The sequence below is a fragment of the Pseudorasbora parva genome, chromosome 8, assembly GCF_024679245.1.
Source record: "Pseudorasbora parva isolate DD20220531a chromosome 8, ASM2467924v1, whole genome shotgun sequence".
NCBI lineage: Eukaryota > Metazoa > Chordata > Actinopteri > Cypriniformes > Gobionidae > Pseudorasbora > Pseudorasbora parva.
The window spans coordinates 37434598-37457850 of record NC_090179.1 but is presented as its reverse complement, the minus strand read 5'-3'; the positions used below and the strand labels follow the sequence as shown (position 1 = coordinate 37457850).

General features: G+C 37.5%; 1 protein-coding gene across 1 annotated transcript; it reads right to left on the bottom strand.

The window, feature by feature from the left end:
- Positions 1–5063: 5063 nt before the first annotated feature.
- LOC137084731 (A disintegrin and metalloproteinase with thrombospondin motifs 8) lies at positions 5064–18256 on the bottom strand. The gene is made up of 9 exons (XM_067451131.1): positions 17243–18256; positions 14794–15033; positions 13156–13288; positions 12905–13072; positions 11487–11779; positions 9214–9400; positions 8974–9146; positions 6945–7120; positions 5064–6858 (listed from the first exon to the last, which is right to left on the bottom strand). Exons 1-9 carry the CDS (start codon positions 17972–17974, stop codon positions 6126–6128), a joined length of 2835 nt encoding a protein of 944 aa, XP_067307232.1. The 5' UTR covers positions 17975–18256; the 3' UTR covers positions 5064–6125.
- Positions 18257–23253: the final 4997 nt, after the last annotated feature.

Below are 23253 nucleotides of genomic sequence, written 5' to 3'. Positions count from 1 at the left end.
AGTCTACATGAAAATAGCAATTAGCTTGTGAGTTGATGTGAGAATAGGAATTTTTCTGAGCTCACAACACAAATCTGTCACCATTGAGCCCTTGAGCAAGGCACACAAACAGAAGATTGTAACTCAGTTTTGATTAAAAAAGGTGCTTGGTAAACAAGTAACCAACAATCACATAAGCATGCTAGAACAGCTAACGACTGTAATTAAAAATACATATTTTATGAAGACGACGTGTACGATAGAGAATGGTATCTCCATGATTATATAACAACAGGTGAAAATAAATGAACCTCTTTTTATTGATGGTCATTTCCACTGGCTCAGCAGGGACACAATAGATTTGTCTTGGCCTGGTTTCTGAAAATTTCCACTGGTTCATTTTCTCAACTATGTGAGCTTTACTAAATCAGGCACGTAATCCGTATAATTGAATTTGGATAGAAAGTGCTGGCTAAAAACTAACCAGTTAATAACACCCACATATTAAAACAGCGTGTGTTGCTGTAATTTAGTGCAGATATTTTTGCTTTGTGTTTCTGGGTGGAGTTGTGGTTAAAAGCTCTATTCCACATCCTTAAAGGGTTATGTTAGATCAGATGAAATCTCCACATCAGAAATATCAAATCCAGCCCCGGACGACGGATCTTGTCAAAAAATATCCGTTTGTCTGCTGTGCGCAACCCTGCAAACAAAAAATCAGCCTGAGAGTCTGACTGAGAAAGCCAGAGAAGAGCAGAACCAGGAGACGTAGTGATGATAATAAAAGAGCAGAGTTCATTTGAATATGAGTTGCGTTTGTTTCAATGATCTGACTCCGTCTGGATGTTCGTCTGACCAGTACATTTCCAACAAGTGTTATTGCACCAAGGGAAAAATGATGGAAAATTACTACTTCACAACATCATCCTGTGACGATAAAACCTTGAAATTCAGACATTCTCTTATCTCCTTCTCGCGAGGAGAAACCTCCCTTGAAAAAACACAGTTGTAAGATTTAACAACAATAGCAAGCATTGCAAGAGCAAGGAAATAAGTAAAATAAGATGGCATAAAATGACAAATTAATAATAATAATAGGCCAATACAATTATTAAATGAATAAATGATGGAAATTAAATAATAACAATAATATGAATAAATGATTAATCACCTATATAAATTACTAATGATTATAAATTATGATAAAGAAAATAATAAAGAAAATAAAACTAATGTATGGTTACTTTCTTAAAGTAAAACAAAGATGTTATTGAAAACCCTAGATTCTTCACCCAAAATTAAAAATGATTCCAGAATTTACTCACCCTCAAGCCATATCTGACTTTCTTCATTCAGCCAAACGCAATCAGAGTTATATTAAAAAATGTCCTGGCTCTTCCAAGCTTTATAATGGCAGTGAATATTAACTGAGATTTTGAAGCCCAAAAAAGTGAATCTATCCATCATAAAAAAGAATCCACACGACTCCAACGGATTAATAAATGCCTTCTGAAGCGAAGTGATGCATTTTTGTAAGAGAAATACTAATATTAATAACTAATCACTGGCTTCCGACCGAAGGGTGAACTCTGACCCGACGAAACAGAACCGGTTATAATTATGGACATTTTTCTTACAAAAATGCATCGCCTGCTTCAGAAGGCCTTTATTAACCCCCTGGAGCTGTATGGATTACTTTTATAATGAATCGATGCACTTTTTGGGCTTCAAAATCTCAAAATGTTATTATTCACTCCCTTTATAAAGTTTGAAAGAGCCAGGATTTTTTAAATATAACTATTGTGTTTGGCTGAAAGAAGAAAATAATATACACCAGGGGCCTATTGCACAAAATTAGGATAAGGAATTAAGCTGGGATATCTTGGTGATCCTGGCTCTATTTATCCACCAATATAGAGTTATCTTCAATTTTCGTCATCGTTCTTGGTTTGAGTGTGCCTTCAGGGTAAGTTTACACAAGAGCGGTGTACTAAATTTGTTTAAATCTGCTTAATCCCTTATCCTAGTTTTGTGCAACAGGCCCCTGATGGCTTGAGGGTGAGTAAATTAAGAGATAATCTTCATTTTTTTGGTGAACTATTCCTTTAAGGTAGATTTGCAGAACACACTAATATGCAGGCTGTTGTTATGCGGAAGTTTATGAGAACATGGTGTCTGGAGAAGTAGGTAAGCTATTAACAGTTCACAAAACACTTTGTTTCCACTATCATGTTATAAATTCAGCCCATATAAAGTACTTTAAGGAAATACTTTAACAAATTAGACAGTACTGCAGCGCTTCACAATGTTATTAGCTGAGTTTGACAATTTGTGAAACTGTTACACTTTGTTTTAAAAGTGCAGTTATGTTCATTTTATCAGTGGAAAGGAAGAGCTAGACAGAAGATATAGTGCGAATTTATGTAACAATTGTAGCAGATGCATCTCATTCAGAGCCAAACTCATGCAACCCTTTCTAAGAGATAGAGAGCAGCTGCCTCTCAGACATGTGCTTTCTCTGAGGAATAGGATTTTCCATCAAACAAACATTCTCTCAAAGGGGCCCTCTTTTAGGAAAGAGTACCTCTTCAAAATTAGGGAAAAAACTCTGAGGCTATGCTGGCCCAATAAAATCCAATCTGATTAAGGCAGAGACCGAAGTTTGGAGTTGTTGTTACTATTTGAATGCAATGCCAAAAAATGTTTCTTGCAAATCCAAGCCGCACATCAGGACCACAGTGTTAGTAGACCATCAGGTTCCTTTGGCAGTGATGGGTTTCAAAGGCACCTTTAACAGTCATGATTTTGATTTTTAATTTAAATGATATAGTTGAAACAATAGCCTGTTGAATGCTAAAGGTCTGTAAGGAGTTCAGGTCAAATGTTTCGAACATTTCCTGGCTCTCAGTTTATCCTTTCTTGGAAATCTGTAGTACCACAAACGGTTGTCTTGGGGATATGTCTGTGAGACCTATCCTTCAAGGCTTTGTGGAGTGGAGAGGTGACCTAAATCACTCCAGCTCACCGTTGGCGTACCTCAGGGTTCGGTGCTTAGCCCACTCCTTTTCTCGTTCTGTAACATCTTTGCGCCCTGTTATAAAGTCTCATGACTTTTCCCATTACTTCTATGCAGATGATACCAGTCCAACAACCCTACAATCTCAACATATATCTCAGGAAATCTTTATGACATTTTGTACTAAATGAAGGAACACCACCTCTATCTCATCCTTACTAATGTCAACAACTCTACAGCTAGCCAGGAATCTTATCATATTTGACATCCAGCTGAACTTTACAAACCACATCCTAGCAAGCAGATCCGTGCTCCATATATTATCAGGGAAAGCAGAGTCTCCTTGTCTCATGATGCCGTGCAGATCTTGGTCCACACACTTTTATAACCATTCATTTTAAATGTAAATATCTGATGGTTTGTGTTTAGCAAGTACACTTCTGGTCTAGCTTTAATTACATACATTCATCCAAAAAATATATATTTTGTATTGTTTAGGTATTTTTATTTTCAGACATTTCATTGATAAGTTACAAAACAAAAAGTAAGCAGCATCAGGACAACATTGCATAAGTTGTATCTATTTTATACAATAAACATTTACAAAAATAAATAGCTTTACAATGAAGAAGTAACAAAGTACAATCCTTCACTGAAGGGATATGTTTTGCCGCATTTTAATATGACTAATGTACACAACTGGAATTGCCAAAGCCATATTAACATTCATATACAATCATTTTAAAGGAGCATTATTTGTCAGATTAGTTTCATGCTGTACTGTTTTTTTTTGTCTCAATAACGTTCAACTACACAGCTCTTTCACAATCTCAGCAGACACACGTACTCATCGAGCATGAAAACACTGGAAGGTCGGATGTTTCCAAACCATCATGTTTTCATTCGCGTAGCAATTCACAACCATTAGCTATGTGCACTTTTGAAATAAAACAGTGTTTAATACAAAGAACAGCGATAGTACATGGTAAATTGCATAACCATTGTATAACCCTTTGAATGTACACAAACAACATGTTGTTGAGGAATTTTTAAAAGTAGTTCCCAAACTAGATCTAATTATTAATGTTCCAGAAAGTAAATTAGGCTCAACCACTGTGTACCTCTGATACAGTTTTCAATATACATGAAAATAGGACTAATAGCTTTATATGATCATGCTTTAATCAACTGTTCTTGCACTTCAACTCTAAAAGTGAAAATAACCTCTGCAAGCCATAAATAAAATAAAGTAAAAATCAATAATTATTGACCCAATCTTAAAGTAAATCAATAAAACATGATAGCACCTTCATAGTGGCTTAGCGAGTGACAGTTCCAAGTAAAATCTTCCCATTACAAGTTAAAATAATTCCATTTTGTAATTCCAAATTCCTTTCAAAACTGAATTTTTAGTAGCTTTAAATGTTTGGAACCAAAGTCCAGTTTACACTAGCGTGTTTTCATTTTAAAACAACGAATAACGTTTGCAACGGTTAAGCCCGTCGTCTACACTACTCCGGCATTTTTGAACCTCGAAAACTGAGACTTTAGTTAGAAAACTTTGAGTAAACGGACCAAAACGGAGACTTTTGAAACCGATGGAATGGCTGCCCACATTACGCTACCGGAACACGACAATAACAGACCAGGGCTGCGTTTCCCAAAAACACTGTGCACTTAAGTTAATCATAGATTTGGTCTATCATATTGCGTTGCTTTTGGGTCGCTCTCGAGAGCTATGTAACATACCAGCCTCGACGACCGTGTAAACAATAACACGGAGACGGAACTGCATGCTTTGCTGACTTTGTGGTCCTTTCTAGCAGCAGTTGTGCAGTTAAACACTGTATTTTATAATACTGCAGCTGTCTATTAGCCTGACGTGGTCATACTCAATGCTAGTCAGAATATGAGTCTGAAACTGCTCCATTGGGCTGTGATTATGCGGCATGTTTCAAACGAACCAGGAAAGACCTCACCTGGATAGACCTACAACCAATCAGAGAAACGAAGCGATGTCAACAGAGCTCAACTGCACTGTGTTGCCAAGTCCGCGTTTTTTTCCTCGGGTTGAAGCGACTATTATGTGATATATAGACCCATGAGTGTGAATTTTAGCAGGCAACCTTGCCAAAATAACACACATTTTACCCCCCAAACACCTTTTTTCCCCCGGAGAACCCCCCGAGAAGCTATTGTTTAGGGCTAGTAGTTGGCGGGTTTTGTTGTAAAAACTTGGCAACCCTGTCTGCACACGCGTTTGCTGGTGTTGTAAAAAAATAAAAGATTTTAATGATACACAGAGTACTTACCCAACATGATCATCATTTTTGAGAGAAATTGGGAAGGTGAATACATATACAAACCAAGCCCCTTTGATGACGTGCATGATTGTGTTACTGTTAATCATCTGTCCGTCATCGTCTAAAGATGATTTCATTGGTCCGAACAGTTTCTGTTCGGAGATAATTACTCCTCTATGGATCGAGGCCAGACCGAATCGCCCGACCTCAAAAATGTGTGGGCGGGGCTAAGTTCGGCTGGCATCCAGGCTAGCTGTCTACATGAGCAAGAGGTTTACACTTGTTCCATCATGCCCTGTGTGAATGAATGGTCATGTGACGTGTATTGGGTCATGTAGTGTGGACGGAGTTCGTTTCTGAAACGCAGTGGAAACGCTAGTATAGACCAGGATCGTTTTCGTTTTTAAAACGCTGTTTTAAAATGAAACCGCACTAGTGCAAACGTGGGCCTAAATTATTTCTGTCCTCATTTAAAACATTCAGCCTGAGATTAATGTGAAAGCCAAGGCTGATTGGTGTGTTTTGTGTTGTTCAGAATCATAATTTATATGGAATGATCTGAAAAAGCAATTAGGAGACAGCATTGCTTGCTGAGGTAGATATCTATTGGATAAAACTTCAATAGTGGTTATTAATGTATATTTGCAAAACCAAAGCCTAAGTGATCAGTCCGTGCAACATTCATGACCAAGTTCACTCCACACCGCTCAACTATTCTCCATCTAAAGCTGAATATTTCCTGCTCCAACCTGAAGCACGGTCAAATGATAATCGGCATATTCTTTCACAGGAACGTCTTATCACCTCGGAAAGCTTGCGTGATGTCCTCAACACTCTTGGTAGAAACACTTTTCAGATACCGATTGAGGCATCTTGGCAGGGTCACAATTCTCCGCTTCCACAGTCTTCCCAGCGTAATCGATGCAGAGCATCCTACGCAGGCGTTCGCCGTGGCCACAAGTTTGTGAGCAGGAAGACCAAGGTCCTATTTGCCACATGGGACACGGCAGGTCTGCGCAGGGCCTGATATCAGAAGGTCTGAGGTCTTTATTGCAGTGGTTCGAATAGAAGCCAGCACTGTCTTTACATTCCACATTTCTCCTGGACCATCCTGAACCACACGTTTTGGAGCATTCAGACCACTCGCCTGAGACCCACTGTGGCACCCCAAAGGGATGGATCAGTTTGCCAGCAGTCTTCTTGTCTTTAGGTTTGCTGAAAGACATGGTTTTAGGAATGTAGAAGGTGTATTTGACCTTCGGTGGGATGGATTCCCCAGCGGTGGAGAGCAGCTGTATTGTGATTGGTTCTTGTAGTTGGCGGAAGCTCTGAAGTCTCTCCAATGTGGTGGACGAGCCACTGTACTTCAGCACAGCCCCAAGCACTGGAATATACTGCTCCACTGTGGAGACCGAGAAGTTGCCATTCAAGATATAATCGCCGGTTTCTCGTCGTACAGCCAAGTAATGGCCATCGTGTGGTATACTTCCATGGCTCTGCTGTTTGATGTTTATGTTAGTGGCTCCACTTGGAATCGTCACAATGTCCCTATATCCATGGCTAAAAAAAACAGTAGAGATCTGAATTACTGTGGCCAAACTGAACAAAGCTTTTTAGTTAAAAAAAATTTAGCGAGATATTCTTACACGACTTTATTGAACGAGCCAGATATCATCCTGCAGCTCTGACCGTCACCTCCACACACGCCGCATTTGTCGAGCTTCTTGTTAGAATCGATCTCCAGGTCACAACCAGCTTTGATACATTGGCCTTGCACACAGAATGATGTGGTATCTGGACCGCATAGGGTCCCATCAATTACCTAAGATTGAGACGGTGTAAAAAGATTATCATTATTTTAGCAGTGAAAGACTAAAAATGCTATGGTAAAAAACAGTTAATTGTTTGTTCCCTTACTCTACATGCTGAAAAACTGTAATACATCTAATGGGACTTTTCATGTAATTTTACAGTGAAATACTGTTAAATTGTACAGCTTTTGGAAGTGAAAAAGAACTATTCATCTTATAATTTAAAGCAACACCAGGTAACTTTTCAACCTTCATAATATATTTTCAAGACTCTTGTGATGATACATCGACTTACAATAGGTTGAATGACACGTCTGCCATAGCTTGATGGGGTCTGTATCGTTTTTAATCGTACTTTTAAACTTTGCGTTTCGGGTAGTACCCCGAGAAAAAAAAGAACTACCAAATTCGACTGCCTTACGGCATATACGTCACTTCCACCAACACCCACATTTCCTTAAATTCGGACGTGCGAGCCCAACTTTGTTCGTCGGATAATATAGTCATGTCCGAAGCAGCACAGACAAATAAGAAAGAAAAGGTTTTGTTGGAGGAAAGCAATAAGAGGAAACGAAAAAGTGATGGGATTAAAGGCAGGATGAGGATCAACATTGGACCAGCGTTTGCTCGTCGGCGTGAGCTGAAGGAGGCGTGTCCGACCGATGCTGTCCTGCTTGTTATGGTGATTACCTACCACTCAAACATTGAACTGAAGTATCATATAGATTCTGTAAAACGGTAACCAATAGACTACTATAATGACGCTGGCTTTTAAACGTGAGCATCCTGATTATTTGGTGTTTGAAAAAAATAAAACCCATGAAATTATATTCATATGACATGCTGAAACATATGCCACTGACTGTACCTGGGATGAAGACATTTCACACGACACGTGCCGCCAGAAGAACACCTGCATGTGAACTCCTCCTGCAGTGTTCAGGGGAACTGTTAGTGCTGCACCAACCCACGGGGACGCTTTTAAGAAGTTATTTGGCCCGCCCCGCACCACTGTATATATTTTTACAAGCCGCCCCGCACCCGCGACCATTAAATAGACATACGGGGTCCGCGGGTTATGAGACGACCCGCGCATTACTAGTTCAGGGCTATCAGGGTTGTCATGTCAACAAATTTACGCGCGATGGCATCCCCTGTTGTAGGATGACAGAGCTTACGACAGTAGTTGAGGACATTATTTTTTCCCAACTGTAGGGGGACCCCGAGAGCAAAAGTTGCCAAGTGCTGCTTTAAAGTGAAAAAATGTAAATTGACATTCCCAGAATTCTGTGTAACAGCTCATAGTTGATGTTTTTTAATGGTTTATTCTATTTTTCTAATCCGTTCTATACATTAGGCGTTTATGTTGTTAACCCTTATAAGCTATTGTTTTTTAATGTACATTCAGGATGTTGGGCTCTCCTGTTGTGTGTGTTTAATTATCCTGAGGGATGTGTTGTGGTATCGCACCTTCATTTTTTGTGTTTTCTGTATTGTAACAGATTTTGTTTGGGACAAATTATGTAACAAAAAGCTACTTTTTATAGTCTCCCTATTAGGTGCACCAATATAAAAACTTTAAAATATAAAGATTTTGCCCAGTTCCAATCATTCTTTATATTTGAAAGCCAATATCCAATATATTGGCCAATAACCTAATCATACATTTTTATATAATTTTTGAGAGTCTGATTACAATTATCAGCATTACACAATTGTAATGTTATTATTATAATTTTATTTAGCCAATATGACACCACATTGCAATTAACCAAATTTTCCTTTTTAAAGTGTTTTGATTCCCAGGGAAAGCAAGAACTGATCAAATGAATTGTTGCCTTGGAGTGGCGGGAGTGTAACTTACTTTAGGTGCAAATACTCTGAATTCACTGCTGCCTCGTGCTCTGCAAACGAGTTTACATCTATCCCGCAGCGACACTGCAGCGTATTTTGGTATCCACTGCTTCACATTGCCATGCACATCGAAGTGATTGGGATTGTTGTACTTCTCACATTGTTCCTCCCTGAAACTTTTTCCTGCAATAGTAAAGTATTGTTACCTAGTAGAATAATTCAGTATGAAATGACAGAGGGAAGAACCCACCTCGGTTATTCTCGCAGGTCTGTTTGTTGCAGGACTGGTAATTCACTCTCTGGCCCACACAGTATTTTCCACCGTTTTGAGGGGATGGCCGACTGCACTCTCGGTAGGAGAACATCACTCCGCCTCCGCATGATCTGGAACACGGTTGCCATGGCCCCCACTCGCCCCAGCCTCCATCCACAGCCAGCTGAACCAGACAAACCACACAACTAAATGAATGTCCTAGACCCTCCTAGTGGGATTTTAGCAGCACTAGTGTCACCCAACCAAATAGCAAAAATAATGACCACTAACATATGAGTATCCATGATTAAAAAAAAACCTGTTCAAAAAAGCATATTTTCCTTTCACCAAAAGTATACTTTATCACAAATTATGAATTAATAAAAAATCAGGGCAGTTGGATTTATTTATTTATTTAATTTTTGCCACAAAAATATCTAAATGAATTTAAATTCAGAAATTAAACATGCTCAAAATAAAACAGGTGTAGATAATTCAGTGTTATATGAATTGTTTTTAATGTGCGCTGCGTTAATACTTAAATTACTCTTAAGACAATTAATTCATTCATTATACTACAATTCAGCAAAGGGACATTTATATTCACATAAACAAAAGTTCCTATAATGTTATATATATATAATGTTACAAAAGATTTATATTTCGAATAAATGCTGTTCTTTTTTTCTTTTTTTATCAATTAATCAAAGAATCCTGAAAAAATGATGGTTCCCATAAAAATATTAAGCAGCAATACGTTTTTTTCGACATTGATAATCATAAAATGTTTCTTAAGCAGCAAATCATCTTATTGGAATGATTTCTGAAGGATCATGCGACACATAAGAATGGAGTAATGATGCTTAAAATACAGCTTTTCCATCACAGGAGAAAATTTAAACTATATTAAAATAAAAAAAACTGTTCTTTTAAATCAGAAAGAGCTTAATAGAAGAATTTGGTGTTTGTAAACAGTGATGACTTGTTTTGTGGGCGGAGCCTACCTGGTGGCAGAAAATCACAGATCTGCCACAGCACTCTAAGGAAGCACTCTACACTCAATTCTGACTTTTTCCCCTTCAAAATTGTGATATCAACTCGCTATTGCGAGAAAAGATAATTGTGAGATGGTGAATTGTGAAATTTTTTTTTTAAATGTTACCTATATAAAATAGGTTTAAATATTATGTCATACTTTATCTGTAAACCTATTATGCCCCTATGAACTGCATATGTGAATATTATGTAGATCTATGCAAATTCATACTTTAATAGTGCTAATCATCGCAGGTTTCATCAGTCCAGTCTGTTAGTCTAGAAATCTATCCTACCCTATAGCAGCAGCAAATCTAATCTGCCACGAGTGTCGTCTAGCAACTCTCAATACACATCTGAGCTGGAAAAACCAAACTGGTCGGGCCAATCACATCGTGTATAGAGTTGGTGGGCGGGGCTTAACATAATGACGGTCGAGATGCGCTTGCCTGCTGCTAGTAAACACAGAAGCTGGCGAACGGCGGTCTTTTGAATCAGCTTTGACCGCAACTCTGGAAGACTTGGAGTTAAGCTTTTCTCTGAGAAAAGAACAAAGAACGGCACTGAAGTCATTCTTAAGAAGGAAAGATGTGTTCTGAGTTTTGCCGACCGGATACAGCGAAAGTTTAATCTGTCAACTAGCTCCGCTTCACGTTGCTCTGGTTGGTTGAAGCGCTATCATATTGCGTGTAGAGGGAATTTAAAGACAACGTTTATCCCGCCCCTCGGATTGATTATCCCGCCCCTGTCAATGGTGAGTCCTCAGACCCAACTTCATCTTGATGTGGGTCTGGCTTGTCAGGCTACTAGTCTGTGGCTTACAACCACAAATGTCTGCGGTCTTCACAGAGCGTCATAAATATGAAGACCATCTTTTTTGCATTCAGATTCTGACACCCAAGACGTTTTTTTTCTATTCCGTGGATTTTACACATTTTCTTCCACAACAATACTCGCGCAGCTGCAAATGACCCATGGCGTCGATTCCAAATTGGTCTATTGTAATCCTAGTTAAATTGTAATACAATTTCACAATATTAGCTTACTGTATTTTAGACCAAATAAATGCAACTTTGGTAAACAAAAGAGATTTCTTTTAAAAACCAAACCGTTTTAACGTGTTTTTGAAATCCCTTTTATTTAATTGCCTTTATAATCTTTTGGGTTCCTAGTACTGATAAAATGATTAAACGAAAGTCTAAAAATGTACGTTACGCAAGAGCAGCCTCAAATACCTTAGGCCTCATGACTTCCTCAGAGGACATGCATACACTGTTCAGGCAGGTCCTGTTGAGGCCACAGCTTGTGCCGTCTGCCCAGGGAAGACTCCCGTTCCTGGTTGTGCACACAGACTGCCCTTCTTGCTGGCACCAGAGCTGTCCGCACACCTCACTGGCTGAAGTGTTGGGACAATGTGAAAACTCCTCTCCAAATATCTGTTGGCACTGGCGGTCCAGACTGTAAGTCATGCCTGGCAGCTCAGTGGGTAAGGCCACTATCGTCTCAGGGGTGTCCAGTAAACAGTCTCCTGTTATTATCCAGAGGAAGAGTTAGAGGGCAGTAAATCATGAAATCAAAGGATTGTGTAACAGTAGGAACATTGGGCTCCTGGAGCTGACATTTAGGGAGACTTGCAGGAATGCACATCTGGGGGAGTGAGCCGTGAGGAGGAACACGAGTGAGCAGAAATGCACGTGGAGAACATGGGCCACTGCCCACTTTAAATGATACAGCAGTTAAAAAGGAAATGTGCGAGACCAATACTAAAGAGACGTGGCCTGGTGGAAAGAAAACATTTGTTACATTCCTTTTTATGAGTTGGAGTGAAGTGACAGGGAATGCATTCTTTCTGACTCAATGGAAAGGAACTGAAAATCATGAATCTACATAATTACAAGCAAAAAGTGATGTAAAAGTGTTTTACTATAAACGAGGGGAACCACCGGTGCGCAACACATAAGTTAAGCTGACTTTTTAACGGCTTTCACAAAAATCTGTTTCCTGCGCCGTTGCAAACTCTACCATTTACTGAAACTGGGGCACTGACAAATAAAAGTATCCATGATGAAGAAAAGGACAAAATATATCTAAAAATATAATGAGATGTAAGTAAAAGATAAAGTAAAATATAATATATTAATATATTATATTAATATATATTTATATATTAATAATTATAATACATTTAAATGACATCTTAATTGTTATTTTATTAGGTTTTTAAATGTACTTCAAGACAAATAGTATTTTTTAGTATTATTAATCAATTTATTCATGTTACATTTTTGGAGAGTCACACCACGTAACATCATACTACTTCTACTAATAATAATATTTTATAATAATATGGTTTGTGTTTTTTTTTTTTTTTCATTGACTGATGCTCTAAAAGGAAACATGATGGATTAAGAGCCTGGGTGGGGCAAAATATTAAAAACAAAAACAAAAAAAAATATCCCTGTGGATCATCCAGGTAACACACAGCATCACAAATCATTATTATTACAAATTTTTACTATTCTTATGGACTACATGTTCAGAATCAGGACAGCATGTCCACATGCGTTTTTCACATATGTTTAAATAAATGAATATATCTGGACAAAAAAAATGGCATCACATCATTGACCCAGATAATATTTTGTGCACATACCATGTCCATTGTCGAAAAACTCTGTGACGTACAAAGCACTGCAGGGAGACCAAGGCGAGGTCTTACTGAGCTGAGTGAATACAGGGGCCATGATATGGTCCTCAGCTAGATGTCCAAAAAGCTGCTCACAGTTCTTAGTGTCATCGTGCGGCATACTCAAAACATGGCCTGAAAGAAGAACAAACTCACATTATGGAAGGTCTGATCAATTATTTAACAATTACTTGTTGTTTACCAGAGGACATCCACACCTAGCTCATGGGCAGTCGTGTAAGCGGCCTGTAGACCGTTGTCTTCAATAACAGAACAGCTCCTTTTGGTGTCACACATGGTTCCAACATCAGCTACACCCAATGTGTCACAGCTCTGAGGTCCACAGATGTCCTGAAAGGCAGTTTAGTATGTATATATATATATATATATATATATATATATATATATATATATATATATATATATATATATATATATATATATATATATATATATATATATATATATATATATATATATATATATATATATATATATATATAATATTCTTATTGCTGTTCCAGTCTGGTTAATACTAAGAGTGAATAACATATTTGCCAGTGTTTCCATTATAAAACCAAGCAAATAAATAGTTTTGGCAGACAGAAGTCGTATGAGGTGAGAAAATTTTACAATGTGGCGTCTTAAATGTATCTCAAAAACATGACTGGAGCCTATCCATCCTTTGCCCAGGCTTCAGAGATGGAGACGAATGTTTCCAAAACAGAAAACCACAAAACACACGATTCAAGGCACATCTGGCCTTGGCACAGTCCTAGAGCCGGTCTCACATGTGTTCACCTTTCAGAGGAGCTGCTGTCCGTAGTCGATCTGCTCCTATTTTCAGCCTCGTTTTCAGTTTCAATATGCCATAACGTCTGCTCTAGTAATGAGCAATGCACCATACACTTTTTGACACACTTTTCAAGACAGGTCAAGCTCATACTTAAAGGGATAGTTCATCCAAAAATAAAAATTCTCACCCTCATGTTGTTCCAGACCCGTAAAAACAATTCTTTTAAACCTGTTCATTCTCATCTTTTTGATAAAAGCCATTGACAGCTTCGCAACTTCCACTTTGATGCTTCAAAGAGTTCACAAAGTGATTGTAAAATGAATCCATATGAATTGAGCGGTTCAGTCCATGCTTTATATAACAAGCAGATTGAATTTAGGCTTTTATTCACATTTAAGTATTGACCAGTGAACATATACAGAAGCTCAACCGAACCTGCGTAACATGAGAAAGAACCTCAGTGATTCTTGCACATCATGCGAACATGCTTGTGATTCCGTTTACCATAACTGATGTGTCCATTGATGAATGCTTATATGTGGATAAAAGCCTAAATTAAATTCATTATTCATATAAAATCGATCGTGTCTCTTCAGAAAATTTGGACTAAATCTCTCAATTCATCTCTTTATGAACTTTTTGAAGCATCAACAGAGGGACAGAAATCTCTTATTCCAAAGATGAACGAACGTCTTATGTGTTTGTAGCATCATGAAGGTGAGTAATTAATGACAAAATGTTCATTTTTGGGTTAACTATCCTTTTAAATCATTATGTTGTTGTTGTTTTTATCTTTTGTCACGCTGTACAGGAGTACATTTATGATTATGATATTTTGACTAACACGTTAAAGCACAAGTAAAGTTGTAATTCTAGTTGTATGTTATTCGATATTACATTTAAAGTTAAAATACTTTTAATCATCCTAATTTGCAACATCATTGTTAAAAAGTATGCTTTGAACTTCTTTTTCACAAGAGATAGCTATTCTAAATTCAGCTACCATCAAGAATCTCACTTCATCATGATCCCATAAAATACATCATAAATCACTGCTCACCTCTCTAGTAAAAAGTATGGCTGTATCATAGTGCTCCGGATGCCTGTGGCTGGGCGGGTTGAAGAGTTGTTGCCAGGCACAGAAGTTGCGCAATGCAACGCCTGCATTGCTGGAGACTGACGGTCCAACCTCTTCGTCCTCCACTATCAACATCTTCACAAGCACTATGTTGATGGAGTTCTTAATGCTGGGATGTCTGTAGATCTGAGCAGCCACTGACATCAGGGTCAGCATGTAGTGCTAAAGAGAGAAAACCAACAGCTCACTATTCAGCAACTGTGCAGCAGAATGCTAAAGGTGTGATGAATGATTTCTGAGAAACTCTGTTGAAAGTGGACTGGATCGAGCACCAAAACACACTGGTAGCCGCTCATATACACTCATGATGGGGAGGAGAGAGAGTGATCAAAGACTGTAGAAAGAGAGATGGCTGAGAGACATTACAAAAGAAAAAAGGTCAGAGGAATATTACAGGAAAAGAATGGTCAGGATCAGACAAAAGCTTTAGGACCCATGTTCCCGTGTTCATATTAGAAAAACTTTCCAGCGCTGGAGAAACAGAAGCAGAAAGGCCTGCAAATAGACACAGAAGTTGTGTTGTTTCTGCTCAATACATGAGTAACATTGGTTTGAGTGTGTGCTGCCAGCGACTAACAATGAAATCTTACTTGTTTATACTCTTGTTTACTGTATGTTAATTTTTTGTTCATCCTTGTCATTAGTTCGCCATCTTTTCACTAAATTTTGCTTTGCTTCTGCTATGATAAAGAGACATCAAATCTAGCATTGCATGTTCATGCATTTTGGGGACAGAACAATAAAGGGACAGGTGTGTTCATTTGGGTTGATTTTAAACAGATTCTCAGAAATCACTTAGTGCACCTTTAAGTGTAAAAGCACAACATTATTGGCAGGACAGCTCAGAACTGCTGGAATGGAATGGCTTTTACTCTGCATATTTTTCCAAGTTATAGTAGTCAATGATATATCCAGCTTTTGAGATGCAGTACACAGCAATAGACAATGGATAATAAAAAAGTTAATATTTTGATAATGGAGAGAGAATTAAGTATGTTGATATGTATACCTGTACCAATTGAACAGATTTTTTTTCCTGTTTACTCCCCACATAAATACAAGGTTTGTTTGTTTAAAGCCCTGACGTCAACAGTAGAAGCAGCTGGTGGTCCATGGTTTTATGAGGCATCTGAAAATTTGGATCCCAATATCAACATCTGGATTGCTATCTGCTTCATGATCCCGACCCAGACGGTGCATTTTTTCACACTTTTTCCAATCATTTGTTTTCGATGACTCAATGAAGGAGAATTTCAGGGGGTGGTGGATTATAAGTGGGTGTAAAGATCAGTAAAGTACAGTTCGTATGAATCATGACTCATTCTTGTACAACTGTAGTCTTTGGTATGTACATTTTGACAGGTCCCTCAAGGTACATTAAAAAGTTAAAAGTTGTATCCATTGAATATAAGAACAAGTTTTGTCTTATAAGGGTGGGGTAGCCTATAATAATTAGTATTTGTAAAGCAAAGATGTTTGCAAGATAGACTATCAGTATAGACTGTCTTGTCTGTTGACTGGTTTTTCAATTAGTTAGGCTGAAGACCAGCTTGGCCATGCTGGGAGACCATCTTAAACTAGATAAGACCACCTTAAAACTGATAAGATCGGCAAACAATCTTAAGTCAAACCTTAAGGTCAAAAACAACCTTCTTTATACTGTATGTTAGGGATGCACTGATATGAACATTTTGGCCAATGATTATTATGTAGGCTATATTGGAAAGACGAAATATTGGCCCATAATTAATCTTTATATAATTTTTGAGGGCTTTATTACAATATATATATATATAATTTGCAATTAAGCTCTCAAGACCTCCATTAAAAGCCATGTCCCAAGCACACAATTATAATGTTCTCATTAAAATGTTATGTAGCCTAGACTTACTCTGCACATGTTGCACTTACCTGTATTTTCCTTTTTAAAGTGATTGCAATCATATTTCAAGCAATTCAAAACCATCATGCCGAACAATGCGCATCTGAAGTGTATCAGCAGAAAGAAATAATCCAATATTTATCGGCTTTAATATATCGGCCAAAATGTCTTATTGGGCGATAACATTAAACATAAATACATATATCAGCCGATATCCATGTGCTGGCCAATATATTGTGCATTCCCACCTATGTATTAGCTCGTGCAAGCTGGTAGACCATAAGAACAGTAAACCCCTGCTAAGAGTTGAGCATGCCATCAGAAAGTCAGGCCAGGTCAGGCTGGTCTTTGAAAATGATAGATTCAAATGACCAGCTTGGATCATCTTGCACCAGCTTTTAAACCAGCTATTCTGAAACAGCTTCATCTATATTTCTCAGCTGTCAAAATTGCTAAATCTAATCTGTATTAACACGTGCGAGCCCTTACCTTGATCTCATCTCCATAGAAATGTGTCAGAGAAGCGTCACCGACCACCAAAGTCTCAATAAACCTGGGCGTAGAGACAAAGCGCCTGTGCCTTGACGGCATCTGGATCATCGATTTTTGATGATCATCTCTGATTTCTGTCAGCTGTTTGGAGACCTGCGGGGACTTTGTAAAACGTCTTCTTTTAATGACATGCAGCTGCTCGGTTAACTTTCCGTATGTTCCCAAGCCGAAAACTTTAGGCTCGACTGTATATTCTTGGCCATCTGTAATGAATGATCCTAAAATCCCACGACATAAACTGACAGAAACAATAGAGTCCTCATTGGAGTCAACAGCCCCGGTGTAAAAACAACCCTTTAATAATTCTGCTCCAGTCTCTTCAGTTTGACTCAAGGACTTAAAAAAATCTGTCAGGTTGCTGGTTGACTCGAGTCTTTCTTGTGGTTTGACTTTAATGCGATATACCGTCAGTGCTGGCGATATAAAGGTGCTGTCCGGCGTCAAATTAAGTGTGAAATTCCTGCCGAAAGCCGTGAGTCTGAAGCTGGGTTGTTCTTCACTCCTCTTTGCCACTCGTCCACCGGTCCTTCCAGTCAGCCGTACAGGTATAATCTCCTCACTCTCAAACGAATGAGCAGATGTTTCAGCGAAGTGCCAAACTATTAACGTAGATATGACTAAAAACAACCACATTTTGTTTAAACGGCGCTGTTCCAAAAAGCAAATCATAAATATAACGAACTGATTACTATTGGCTAATGATAAACTTTAAGAAACGGACTCATTGGTTCATCCCTTGTCTGAAAAATTGTAATATCCTTAACGTTTAAATTTAGCTACTATCCAGCACATGCCTTAATTATCTTAAATCTATTTTGACACTGAGTAGGCTATGTAATTATTTAATGCAATATCACTAGCCTATAGACTACACTTATTGAACTGAAGTCAAATCGGAGCCAAGCTCGTGAGCTCTAAAGTCCAGGACTGTCTCACGGATTGAGGCGCTGGTATTTATACTTTCGGAGAAATGAGAGGTTTATTTTTGATATCCAGCGCTGCTGCAGTCTCTCCTCCCACTGTGCCCTCATGAAAAACCTCTGGATCGGGTTTGCCCAATGAAAACTGAGAAGCACACCCCTTCCTAAATAGCAACAGTTTGTTAACTGAGTAGTTAATTACAGTGTATTTCTAGTTTTGATGTGCTAGTAATATGTTCCCGCAAAACGTCAAATATTTTATAATGTAAACGTTTTTAACATGTTCATACATATATATACACCTATATTTTTTTTCTTGATAAAGTGATAAATAGCATATTTATGTAAAACGACTAACCCCAGGTTTCACAGACAATGCAGTCTAGTCTCAAACTAAAATTCATGCACTGTTTTAACTTTATCAGCTTTAAATAAGTCAGTTTCATTGGGTTGCCTCAAGATGTAGAACAGTAATGTGGACACTAGTTTATAAAAGCTACTTGAACGTCCTGATTGACCTAAGGTCTAATCCTGGCTTAATCTAAGCTCTGTCTATGAAACCAGGCCTAAATGCGGATTGATAAACTAGCCTATCACCATTGTGCTGGGTTGAGCAATCTGGAAATCTGCTCAAGGAGGCTATAAAAACGTAGGTTGTATTCAAATTGTTTAGGCATCAGCTACATCTTTATTTATTTTTTACAGTGCTCTTCTCTTGAAAATGATCGTCATTGTAGTTGACCCAATGTAAAAAGGGGATATAATGTTCAGTCTCCACAAGATGGCAGTAAGACATTGAATATGGATGTGCACTGCATCGCCTTATGTTTCGTTCTGATTTGTACCAGTATGAATCTGAAACCGTTAATATATTCTCTGACTCAGACACCAGATGGCGAAGATGATTTAAATGAGGTAGAGATAAGTTGAAAGACTGCATTCACGATAGACTAGGCTATTAGAAGTCTACACTGAAGATATTACCTCAAATGTAGTCCTATTTATTTTAAATATAATCTGCATGATCATAGTCCCTCTAACTGTTCCTATTTACATCAGTGTACCTAATGTACTTATTAGGATTAATAATTTGCATACAATTTTCCATTATCTATATTGTCTAAGGTTGCAATAAAACATTTGCATTCTAAAATGGTTTTATTGTCATTGAACTCCACCAAGAAGGTTACAGTAAACAACCTTTTTATACCGAGTATTTTTGTTAACTAATATAATTCACAACAAGTCTTTATGCATCAATTTTGTAAATGTAAAAAAAGATATTCATTGGTTTATGGCATAAAGAAAACTACATTCTCTATAAGCCTCAAGCAAAATAATACAGAATCTGTATGGCATTTGGGTCACAAATAGGATCACAACCTCCAGGAAAGGTTCTGATGTGCATTCTAAAAGCAGCGAACCGATGGATCTTTTCCAATAACTGGACAGGCTAGTCCATAGACTCGCTATCAAATGTGACATGTTTATCTGTGGGCAAGGGCAAAGAAGCTGCAATGTTCTACATGTGGATGACCATTTGGCAGTTCATGCAAGAGTTCACAGTTAGGTGTCATAATGGACAGCAATCTACTGTTTGTGCTGCTTCCAAAGCGATTTCAAAGCCCTGTTGGACCACATGTGTGGCGTTCAGCTGATAAGAGAGGGGTTGGGGGAAATTAGAAGGACTTTGCTACAGCATCCAGATGCAGTACACACACTTGCAGAGCCTGAAGTTCTGCTCGGCAAGGGAAAAGGGAAATCAAGGGAATCCATGATGGCTAAAATGAGGAAAGGCTGTATAGGTGTTAACACTGCGCATATATTTTTGAATACCATATAATACATACATAGCTAATTATTAATAACATGAATAGGCCTACATAATTATTTGATTTGTTGCATTTGCTTAGAGATGTATTGTAACAATATTGTGTATGAGCAACATATACTTTCATTATTTATTCTTTATTTATTGTCAAATGGCAATAAAAATGGTAACTTTATCTATTCAAAATATAGGCTCATTTATTCAAACATTATGATGCAATACTACACTGCAAAATAACAATAAATAAATAAATAAATAAATAAATAAATAAATAAATAAATAAATAAATAAATAAATAAATAAAAAAAAAAAAAATCAGGCCCCAATTGAACATTTTCTAGTGACCAATCACATCAAAAATTTTCAGTTGGCCAAATTGAATTTCTATTAATTAAATTGCATCAATTCACAGAAATACAATTTAGCCAACTGAAAAATTTAGATGTGATCAGTCACTAGAACATTTTCAATTGGAGACATTTTTTTACAGTTTATAACTACCCATTAAAGAAGTACAGAAGAATTAAAATTCTATTGAGCAAGCACATTAAAAATGGTCAAAATGTGTTCTTACAACAATGCACTTCGGCAAGCCTCAAATGTTCATTTAAAATTTGAGCAGTCAGGTCGGATTTCGCAGGAAACTATGTTATTTTGCTAACGTCATGTCTGTAAACACAGACAAGATAGTCTACATGTATGAAGCTTGTACTTGTCATGTATAATTTGAACTAGTACTATGTTTAAAAAAAAAGGGGGGGAAAAAGGAAAAAATAGGTTACTGGTAATTTTTTGCCAGGACATTACCCAGTAGTTTTAAGGACGTTTCCTTTAACCCTTAAAGGTGTCATGAACTGGCTTTTAAAATGTGTGTATACTGTTGTCTGAGGTCAACTAATGATGTTTGTGTGGTTTTTACATTCAAAAACATCATAACTAATAAGTAATAGGCTATTTTCTACACTGGTTTTGAGGATCTCTTCTGAACGCTGGGTTTTGCACTGGAGACTTGGAAGTAAACGCCCACGGCTAGGATTGGATAAGACTTGCATGAGTCAGTGTGTGGGGGGGGGCGCTACTGGATTACACGTTCTGTAGAGGTGTGTGTTTCGTAGCGCTATGGCGTAAGAATGAAGCACAGGATTGTTTGCTGGGCCTGGTGTCTATAAAAGCTTTTCTTTGACAAACAAGGATGTTTTCAGCTCTGAAACTTACAGGATAATCTTATATTACCATTACCTTTTATATATCAAAAGCTCAAGGAAAAGTTGATTTCTCAATTCATCACCCCTTTAAGGGCACCTATTATGCAAAATTCCCTTTTAGAAGGTGTTTGAACATAAATGTGTGTTGGCAGTGTGTGTACACAACCACCCTATAATGGTAAAAATCCACCCACTCCTTTTTATTTATCCCCATAAATCATAATTAGTGTCTCAGAACAAACACATTTCACAGGCTCTGCCCACAAGTTTGTGATGGACACAGCCTTATTAGTGTAGACCCCGCCCTCATAGGGCAGTACACAGTCGGCCATGTTTATCTCCTCGCCAGAGCATTTAACAGAAGCATTTAAAGTAAGAAATGTGTTCTAATAAATGAAAAACTAAAGTTATTCATTCAAGAGCAGTTTCTGACATAACCTTGTGAGCACTTGACAGTTTAATCGCAAAAAAAAAAAACATGAAAGAGGACTAGTTTAATAGCCTACTCACGGACGTGCCGACATCCATCCAGGAGTGTGTCCTAAAGTTGAAAGTGATAAGGCTTTAAAATGCATGCAGATTATCTTATTTAAAGATGAGGAAGAACTGCAATGTCACATGAGTGTGCTAAACATATATTATGGGATGGGGAGCAGCAGCACATTTGTATTAAGAGGAGACACACACAAAACAGCAAAAAAAAATTAAACCCAAAAATTGGCATTTTCAAAATTGTATATTAAATGATCTGTTAGGAATTTCCATCTGAAGCTTCACAGGCACACTCTGGGGACATTATATTACATCATATAAAAATGTAGCCTAGAAATCTAGCCGCACCCTAGAGGCAGCAAATCTAATCTGCCGCAAGTGTCGTCTAGCAACTCTCAATAGACTTAGCTGTAAAAACCAAACTCTGGTCAGGCCAATCACATCGTGTATAGAGTCGGTGGGCGGGGCTTAACATAATGACGCCAGAGTTGAGCTTGTGTTCTTCTAGTAAACACAGAAACTGGCGAACGGCGGTCTTTCAAATCAGCTTTGACCGCGACTCTGGAAGACTTGGAGTTAAGCTTTTCTCTGAGAAAAGAACAAAGAACGGCACTGAAGTCATTCTTAAGAAGGGAAGATGTGTTCAGAGTTTTGCCGACCGCGTACGGTGAAAGTTTAATCTGTCAACTAGCTCCGCTTCACCTTCGTTGCTCTGGTTGGTTGTAGAGCTATCCTATTGCTCGCAGAGGGAGTTTGAAAGACAATAGTTTATCCCGCCCCTCGGATTGAGACCTGTCAATGGTGAGTTTCCAGACTATATATCTATATCTAAATATATATATATATATATATATCTATATATAAAATCCCTTCATATTTATACAGATATTTTTGTTTACATTTTAGCCTACAGTAGGCTAATGGGCAGTTCTAAATGCATCATAAGAAAAAATATTTCCAAAATGTTATGAAATTAAACGGATATTGAACAGACATAGTCCCCTGGAGTCTTGTTGGAATCTTTTTTCTTTGATTTTGTTCATTATTACGTTTATCTACTCTCATGGCTGTCAATAACTAAAAGTAAAATAATCAAAATTATTAGGATTATGTGTTTTAATGCTTTCATTACACATCCTCTCATTAGGCCTATTAGTATTTGAAATGATTAACACGAATATTATGCATTTCATTTTAGAAGACATTTTATTTAATAAATCACTTTTTTAAATAAAAAGTTCAAAAATTAGGAGAAATTAATATATATATATATATATATATATATATATATATATATATATATATATATATATATATATATATATATATATATATATATATATATATATATATATATATATATATATATATATATATATAAAGCCCGTTCACACAGTTCCCTCAAAGTAATTTGCCAAGCTTTCCACATCTCTACAAATGACATGCATTTCTATAGAGTGGGAGGTAACCTCTGAAGCGCGCCTGGCTTGATGCTCATAT